This window comes from Lucilia cuprina, chromosome 4 (genome assembly GCF_022045245.1).
Source record: "Lucilia cuprina isolate Lc7/37 chromosome 4, ASM2204524v1, whole genome shotgun sequence".
In the NCBI taxonomy this organism is placed as follows: Eukaryota; Metazoa; Arthropoda; class Insecta; order Diptera; family Calliphoridae; genus Lucilia; species Lucilia cuprina.
Window position 1 is genome coordinate 21,347,385 of NC_060952.1, and position 8,962 is coordinate 21,356,346.

At 30.6% G+C, this 8,962-nt stretch overlaps 2 protein-coding genes across 5 annotated transcripts in view; one reads left to right on the forward strand and one right to left on the reverse strand.

Annotated features, from left to right (window-relative positions):
* The first annotated feature begins 476 nt into the window (after positions 1 to 476).
* Positions 477 to 2,726, forward strand: LOC111684799 (inositol polyphosphate 1-phosphatase). Of its 2 annotated transcripts, none has more exons than XM_023447010.2 (4): positions 477 to 654; positions 719 to 1,010; positions 1,171 to 1,444; positions 1,500 to 2,726. In XM_023447010.2, exons 2-4 carry the CDS (start codon positions 792 to 794, stop codon positions 2,147 to 2,149), a joined length of 1,143 nt encoding a protein of 380 aa, XP_023302778.2. In that variant the 5' UTR covers positions 477 to 654; positions 719 to 791; the 3' UTR covers positions 2,150 to 2,726. The 2 variants fall into 2 exon arrangements, with proteins under 2 accessions (XP_023302778.2, XP_046806487.1); XM_046950531.1 differs by having other exon boundaries at positions 722 to 1,010.
* A 1,859-nt stretch (positions 2,727 to 4,585) lies between these two features.
* Positions 4,586 to 8,962, reverse strand: part of LOC111684629 (LIM and senescent cell antigen-like-containing domain protein 1) — an 8,925-nt gene continuing 4,548 nt past the window's right edge. For 2 of the 3 annotated variants that reach the window (XM_023446850.2, XM_023446842.2), the window contains exons 2-7: positions 6,751 to 6,870; positions 6,373 to 6,678; positions 6,146 to 6,287; positions 5,161 to 5,277; positions 4,945 to 5,086; positions 4,586 to 4,867 (exon numbers count right to left, since the gene is read on the reverse strand). In XM_023446850.2, the coding sequence (XP_023302618.1) occupies positions 4,671 to 4,867; positions 4,945 to 5,086; positions 5,161 to 5,277; positions 6,146 to 6,287; positions 6,373 to 6,678; positions 6,751 to 6,854 (1,008 nt within the window). In that variant the 5' untranslated portion in view covers positions 6,855 to 6,870 and the 3' untranslated portion in view covers positions 4,586 to 4,670. Of the gene's footprint in view, positions 4,868 to 4,944; positions 5,087 to 5,160; positions 5,278 to 6,145; positions 6,288 to 6,372; positions 6,679 to 6,750; positions 6,871 to 6,958; positions 7,056 to 8,962 lie in introns of those variants that run through there. The other variant, XM_046948402.1, reaches the window with a different exon arrangement.

Sequence of the window (8,962 nt, forward strand, 5' to 3'; positions counted from 1 at the left end):
AATACCCCTTTTTATATATAAAGGAATTAAATCCAAATTATTAATAAGTAAAATTAAGAAATTATATAAAATTTTAAGACATTTTTTTTATAAATTAGTAAAAACAAATTTAATGTTTTAAAAACATTTAAAACAATGTAATTTTAAATATGGGTCTTTATTGTATAATTTTCTCGAGTTTCCCTTAAAACGACTAAAAACTATATAATATTTTACTAAGGGTTTAAGAATGTTTTTCAATATTGCACAGTTTATGGGTCAAAGATTCCCAAATATAATTCAATTTTACAAAAATTTCAGCTATATGTTTCCTATAACCGAAATTTTATGTTTTAAGAAGTTTTTGTAGAAAATTTCAATCTTTCTTTATTTAAACATAAAATTTCATAATTATTTCCGTTTCCTTTTCTTACCAAATCATAAATCATAGCTTTTTAAAACGTTTATCAACACTGCAAACAATCGCCCATAAATATACAACAAACTAAGAAGAGAATTCTTTAGAAAATTTAAAGCAAGGCAAATTTTCTATAAACAATTCATTCCAAAAATAGATTCCAAATATAAAGTACAAAATATATCATCTACTTCATTAAAAGAAAAAGTTTATGAAATAAAAACAACAAAGAAAATAAACAAAACTATAGAGCAGAGGTAAATAACAAATTAAGTTTTTACTTGTTAATTAAATTAGTTGCTTAATGATTTATTTTCAAAGAAGTACCTGTGTGTAATCACTTCCACAAAAAAATTAGCAACACAAGGTCATTTCATTTGCAATATCAATCATCATGGATGACAACGGCAGCCGTAATTTGTTAAGAAGTCTTATTAACGCCTCCGAAAAGGCTGCCAACATTGCTAGAATCTGCCGCTCCAATGAACAATTACTTCAACTGCTGGTGCAGGAGAAAACCGGTGATGAGGCGAATGCTAGGTTTGAACATGATTTCAAGACCTTGGCTGATGTTCTCATCCAGGAAACTATAAAACATGATGTCGGTGGTGAGGTAAATTGGCAAAACGTAACTAAAACCAACAAATAAAAACCTGTAGGCGTCGCGAGTCTTTAGAATATTGTTGTTGGTTTTTTTCGCATTTATTTTGTTATTGTGTATACACATAATTATTTTTGTATCTTTCTTTTCCATCTGCTTTTTTGCGATTTAGTTCCCTGAAATGAAAGAAAATATCAAGGGTGAAGAGTCACCGAGCTTTAAAAATTCTCAAGATGAAAATGTGCCAATTGTGGTGGGGGCAGATGTAACAGAGACAGTCGAATGTTTGTTACAAATTTTACAAGCACAACATCAAGAAGCAGCCCATATTCTAGCCGAAGAAGTTCATCGTAGTGTGGAATTTGATAAAGTACTACATGAGGATTTGCCAGAACTACCAAATGATGTGGATTATAGTCAATTGGGTATATGGATTGATCCCATAGGTGAGTAGGAACAATAAAAGTATTACATCTTATTAAAACAACTGTTACAATGCAGATGCTACCGCGGAATATATATCCGGCGATACAATTTTCACCAATTTTCCCGGTATAACATCCACTGGCTTGGATTGTGTTACCGTCCTAATAGGGGTATATGACCTTAATAGCGGTTTACCTGTCATTGGCGTTATTTCCCAACCGTTTCGTAATAAAATCGAAGACAATATTTATACATCTGCTTTATTTTGGGGTATAGCATTACCCGAGTTACAGGCACACAGCAAAATACTCGATAACGTACGTGAACGCTCACGTCTTTTGGGTATTTTTTCGAGTTCAGAACGAGCAGATTTACTACAGCAATTGCTAGACTTGGGCTATGAATTTGCATTTTCAGCTGGTGCTGGACATAAAGCTTTAAAAGTTATTACCGCTGAAGTGGATGCGTATGTATTGAGTAAAGCTTCTACATTTAAATGGGATACTTGTGCACCCCAAGCTATATTACGTTCCTTAAATGGTGATATAATCGATTTTAAAACTAGTATAAAAGAAGGAAAAGCCATACCATTGACTTATACTACCCCTAATGAGGACACCGAAGGTGGAACGGACAAGGATTGGAAGTGTAACAGTAATGGTTTAATAGCTGTTAGAGATTTAAAATTATTAGATACCTTATTAGAGAAATTAGCTGAATCTTAAGTTCAATTAAATTTTAGATTTATCATAATGATGATAAATACATATATTCCAATTATAAATTCCTAATTGTTTTTAAGTTTACTTTAATTGTTAAACTTAAGTGGAAAATAATTTATATAATTGTTTAAAAATTTATAATGAAAATCAATTCGAAATTGATAAAAATATGTTTTGTCTATGTTTGTTTTACTTTAAACTTAAACTATAATTTTTTTGTAATTAGGAAAATAAATCATTATCAAATCAACCTGCCAGACTTACCAGTTTAAGAGTAAATTATTTCTGTACTTAATATTTTGTATCTGTTTTTCATAAATTTTTGTTTCAACCCGATAAAATTGATTGTTTAAGAAATTGACCAATTATTAAAGCATGGTTCATATGTTCATATTTTATATGTATGTATGTATGTATGTATGTATGTATGTATGTATGTATGTACGCATGTGTTTAATATTGAATATCCATGTTTATGGTAGCTTTAAATGTTGTTGGTCTGATACTTGATATTATTCCTATTGAAAAGTGTATTTTAATAAATATATTTATAATAAAAAAATATATTATTGTACATTTATCTGCTTTCACTTTTTATCAGGGACTACAAAATAACGGTAATGTGTTTAAAAATTTAATTGATAAAATATTATACATCTACAGTATAATCTATAGTCTAGTCTATAGTCTAGTTTATAGTCTAGTCTATAGTCTAGTCTATAGCCTAGTCTACAGTCTAGCCTATAGTCTAGTCTATAGTCTAGTCTATAATCTAGTCGATTGTCTAGTTTATAGTCTAGTATATAGTGTAGACTTGTCTATAGTCTAGTCTATAGTCTAGTCTATAGTCTAGTTTATAGTCTAGTCTATAGTCTAGTCTATAGTCTAGTCTATAGTCTAGTTTATAGTCTAGTCTATAGTCTAGTCTATAGTCTAGTCTATAGTCTAGTTTATAGTCTAGTCTATAGTCTAGTCTATAGTCTAGTCTATAGTCTAGTCTATAGTCTAGTCTATAGTCTAGTCTATAGTCTAATCTATAGTCTAGTCTATAATCTAGTCTATAGTGTAGTCCATAGTCTAGTCTATAATCTAGTCTATAGTCTAGTCTATAATCTAGTCTATAGTGTAGTCCATAGTTTAGTCTATAATCTAGTCTATAGTGTAGTCTATAGTCTAGTATATAGTCCAGTCTATAAACTAGTCGATAGTCTAGTCTATAGTCCATTCAATAGACTAGTCTATAGTCTAGTCTATAGCCTAGACTAGTCTATAGTCTAGTCTTTAGTACAGTCTAAAGTTTAGCCTATAGTCTAGTTCATAACTTAGTATATACTCTATAGTATAGAGTATATACTAAGTTATGAGTCTATACTCTTACAATTTTGACAAGTAGCCTGTAATCAAGTCTATCGTATCAACTTTAATATAGTTTAGAGTTTAATCTATTGTCTATTTTACATTCTAGTCTATAGTCGAATCTGTAGTATAATCTGTGAATTCACATAATATTTGTAATCCAAATTTCGTTTTAATTAACTTCGATAAGTGTACCGAGTAATAAAGTAATAAAAAAATTTTCGGGTGTATATTCTTACCATGAGCTGGAATTGTTATTATTGATTTTATGTTGTTGTTTTTAAAGTGATTTTTATTGCATTACGATATTAAAAAACAAATATAAATTAATAATGACTCAAACTACAATAAAAAAAAAACCTTAAAATTATATAATTCCTTTATAAATATTATTGCTATTGCTATAGCTGCTAAAAAGGAAAAACCAATAAATTTAAATAAGAAAATAGGAAAAACTCTGTTAAGAATAAACGAAACAAATTAAGACAATTATGTGTATATTAAAAATATAAATTTACAACATTGACAAAAAAAATAGATATACAATACAATAAAACAAATGAGTACAATTAAAATTAAGAGAGAAGAAAATATATTTAAATATAATAAATGTTAAAAAGAAGAAATACTTGTTTTAAATAAAAATTATTTAAAACATTTCGAGAATATGTTTTGTTTTTCTTTTGGTAGACTGTTGTTGTTTGATTTAACACAAAAACTCAATATTTTTTTTAATTGTTTGTAAAATTTTTTGTAAAAAAATTATTTTTGTTTTATTATAATTTATTGTTGTCACTTTTAAACAATTTTACTATGGCTTTGTTTGTGCTTTTTTATATTTATAAAAAAAATATTAAATTAAATTAAAAAATTAATTGTATTTTTAATATTATTAATATTTAAAAAATAATTTGTAATGGTTAGTTTAAAACAACTAATTATTTTTAATTATTGACTTTAGTTTAAAACAATTTGTTTTTTTATTTATTTATTATTATAATTATTATTTTTATTCGGTTGCAGTGTATTGTTTAATGTTTCATTATTGTTTAATATAACTATTTTCAAGGCACTATTTTGTAGGTATTGTATTTTGTTTTTGTTGTTTTATAAAATCGTTTTTGTTTTGTTTTTTTTTTTTTTTGTAGTTTTAACAGAATTATAAAATTTACATTTTCTTATTCATGGTCATTTCATGGGCTGTTCTTAAACGCTTTCTAAGCTCAGTGGGGAAACGTTCATAACATTTCTTACAAACTGGCTTCTCATCATATTCATAGAATTTCGATTTCTGAGTCATTTTTGTATCGCACACAGAACAGGCAAAATGATGTACACACCAGGCTTTATTAAGGGCCGTGAAAACTTTATGGTTTTTTACAAAAATACAAAAATTATTTAATATTTTTATTTTGCAAAATTATTGAGATATTTCAACTTACCATCACCGGCTATAACTTGATTGCATACAAAACATAAATTGCCAAACAATTGATGATAATGAGTTTCACAATATGCCAGGCCACGTTTCTCATAATGACGATGTCCCAAGAATGGTTTTTCACATTTGGCACATACAAAATGCTAAATAAAATAATATGGACGGATATAATTATAAGTAACTGTGTTTAGTTTTAATCGCTTTGCTAAAGACAAACCTCTACATGCCAATGTTTGCCCAGGGCGGTGACAACACGTTCTTCTATGGGACGACGACAGGCGCCACAAATTGGTATACCCATTTTATCATGGCAACGCAGGCAATATAATTCATTCTAAAATAATATCGAGAAAAATGCAAAGTTTGTAAAAATGACCTTGAGAATAATTTATAATGTTCTTTGTATATTTTTAGAAAAAAGTAGTGTTAGTGGTTGGTTGGTCGTTCTGTAATTTTATCAATAAAAAAGTATTTTATTAAAAAATTCTTTGGAGCAAATTTGCGTTTTGAATTATAATTATAAGAGCACACTTGTTTGAGTGAATTGGCGAACTGTTATCAGTCGTTTTGCTAATCACTGTTTAGAGTATTAGAATCAAAACGCCATTGTTATTGAGTTAAAAAATTTACAACATAGATATGACAAAAAAAGCACCAAAGAATTATGCAGGCAATTAATTGAACACCCCACCCACGCGTTCCAACGACAATTGGATCTTCGCTCCGGAACGACCCGAGTCATACTCGGCCAAAAATTGTCAACCCAGCGACAGCTGTATCAACCGAAAGTTTTTCCCCAGGAAAGACCTATCGGCCACAGTCGAACTGTTACAACAACACCCCACCACGCAGAACGGGACCTAAAAAGTTATAATTCGAAGTACATAGGATCTTAGCCACTCCCAGTGTAGTCGAAAACATAATCTTAAATCAAAACCATTAAAAGATCTTGGTGTGGATGGCATCTCCATGTTTTTCATTAACTGGGAGGATCGCCCGGAATAACCAGTTCTAAAAACAGACAAACCCGCGGGTTATACCAACTCAAAAACCAGACAAACCCGCTACTCAAGGAGAATCTTACCGCCCTATCTCCTTGTTAGCAACTTAAGCGCAAAGATCACTACTACCAACTGCAGCATTCATACTAAACGTCTCTTTTAGATCAGCTTATTACCAAAAAAAATCCATAATTAACTCACCATATCATTAGCTGCCAAACCTGGACGACTTTTAACCTCTCTGGCGGTTGAATCTAATTCTTGGCCACAAGCGGTACAATTGAAATGATAACCATGATAAACTTCACCACGGAAACGCAAAGGTTCCTCATCAATAAGACCGCTTTAAAAGTAAAATGAAAAAGAAAGCAAATTTAAAATATTACACAAAAAAAATCAACTAAACATTCTAAACATTTCCAACTTACTGGCATTTTTGGCACACATAACGACCAGTTATTTCAGCCTTAACCTTGGCATTACACTCATGACATAAGGCACGATTTTGATTACGTATAAAACCGCTATCGGCCAATTCTTTGGCACACAACTGACAACGGAAACACTGTGGATGCCAACTGGCCGACATGGCTTTGATAACACGTCCAATAACAAATTCACCACACTTATTGCAGCAGGGTGCAAATAAGACATGAAAATCATGTTCACAATATTTACGACCCTCAAACTCATAGAAAATGCCATCGGGAAAAGAGCGGAAACATTGGGCACAACTGAAATTGAAAATACAAAATTTAGTAACGGTTTTTGTTTTTTGGAATAAAATCAATTATTAAGCTACTTACACAAAACATTGTGTATGCCACAATTCACCATTTGAATTGACTATTTTTTCATTTGGCTGAAAACCATCGGCACATCGATTACAATGTAAATTGTCCAACGACATGTTAGCTGCCTGTAATCTAAAATTATATTTAGAAAGTTTAAGAAGTTAATTAGATTTTTTCTTGGTAATATTTATGTTGTTATAAGAAATATTTAAATTTATACTCGGCACATTGGCTTTGACTTCTGCTAAAAGATCTTTCCATTTTATTCATTTTGTTTTTTTTTTCTTAATTTCAATCCTTCTGTATCGACGTTCTATAGTATACTGATGATTTCTTTTTAAATTTTTCGAAAACCTTTAAGATTTAGCTATTGTAAGTGGTTGTATTTTATCAAATTGTGAATCACGTTTGAATACCGCAAAAAATGTGACGACGCTTACTTCACTTGGACAAATAAAATATAAAGCGTTCGATATCAGTTGTATACTTGGAATGTTTATATTTGGTTAAGAATATGTACTACACAGTTGTGGACACAATTTTATAATTTTAATGCAAATTTGTATTTATTAAATTTTAGGAATTGATAAGATTTTTAAAAAAAGGAAAGGTTTTTCATTGAGCATGTTTGTTTTTGTTGATAGATTGCTTAACTTCCTTAAATTTCAGCGGACAATAAAATAATAAAATGGACCGAATAAATTAAATTGGGAGATGTTGTTATGTTATTTTTTTAATTAAATTTGGAATACATCCGCAATATTGCTATTAAGCAAATAGGCTACTAACGGGAGAGAGGGTTTTTGAATATACATAAAGAATATTAAGAATAAAAAAGAGGAGAAAAATACATATTAATTTCAAGGAAAAAAATTATGTTAAATTCAAAATAATGAACATCGGTACTAAACATTGTGGATATCATGAATCTTCAGGGATCTAATTATCGTGGGAATATTTCCGTCAGTTGGGCAATCCAGAATGTCATTCAGTGAAGGACCAATTCTAGATTTCGGACACTCAGAAAGAATCTGTTATGCACTGAGAACGAGTCAGGTTTCGATGGTATTTAGGTCTTCTCTCTCTCTTGGATTTTGTTGGTTCCGAAAAATCCTGAAAGGGTTTGTCATTGTACTAGGGAAACATGGAATTTCCGTAACTCTATCCAGAATTAAGGCTTCCTTGGCGGCCTTATCCGCTGCTTCATTACCTGGAATGCCAATATGTGAGGGGATCCACAGCAACATTATATGATTTCCGGCATCGGGGAGGTGGACTATGTTGTTATTATGGCACGTCTTATTGCAGCCAATTCCGCCACAAAGATACCAACATGATCAGGTAATCGATTCTCACAAATCAACTCATATTCTCCATCTTCCAAGGCCTCCACTAATGAATACGATGACAATCCATTTTGGAAGGATCCATCTGTAAACAACAACAATTCAGGTGAAAAATCGGAAATCTTCTGCGTCATATTTTTTTAAAAAGATAGGCTATCATCGACTCGTACAAGTTTTCCTGTGTTCATAGGCGTAATTGGCTATGAAGGTATTGAAATTCCCGCTTGTCCCAAAAGATCGATAATCTTACTAATGGCAGTGCGGGAAAAGTTTGTAGCCATAATATTTCTCCAAAAGGTGTTATACAATCCATCGTCAGTATTTGTAATAGACCTTGAAGCCATTGCCACTGAGCTTTTCTCCAGCATAGATTGAAAATCCTGAAAGTCAGCCTCAACTCGTAATAGATTTATAGGAGTAGGACGTAGCAAACTTGAAGCTGTTCTAAAGCAGTTGTTAAGGGCGGTGTTCAATTTACTTATATTTTTTCCCGAGGTCCATCCATACAGTGTAATACCATGATGGAGACAGCCAGTTGTAAGAGATTTGCAGATAATAATCAGATTAGTTAATCTAAATATAAATTCATTCTGATTTTAATCCCCTTTGATGTTTTGGAGTACAAGATTAAACTGTTGCCATAGAAAACAACTGAAAACGTCACTGTTTGTTATCAAAACAATGCGTGTTTTATAAAAAAGTAGAAGACAATTGTAATATGAACATTTAATAAAACTTTAATTTAAAACAAAAAAGTATATTGTGAAGTCCCTATTTTTATACCCTTCACCTTCGTGAGAAGGGTATATATAAGTTTGTCATTCCGTTTGTAATTTCTATAATATAATTTTCCGACCCTATAAAGTATATATATTCTG

What these genes read in the sequence shown, in the direction of transcription:
- LOC111684799 (XM_023447010.2), top strand. Translation starts at nt 792, where the DNA reads ATGGATGACAACGGCAGCCGTAATTTGTTAAGAAGTCTTATTAACGCC. An exon ending in AACATGATGTCGGTGGTGAG is followed by an intron (nt 1,011 to 1,170) that starts GTAAATTGGCAA and finishes TTTGCGATTTAG; the next exon opens with TTCCCTGAAATGAAAGAAAA. An exon ending in TATATGGATTGATCCCATAG is followed by an intron (nt 1,445 to 1,499) that starts GTGAGTAGGAAC and finishes GTTACAATGCAG; the next exon opens with ATGCTACCGCGGAATATATA.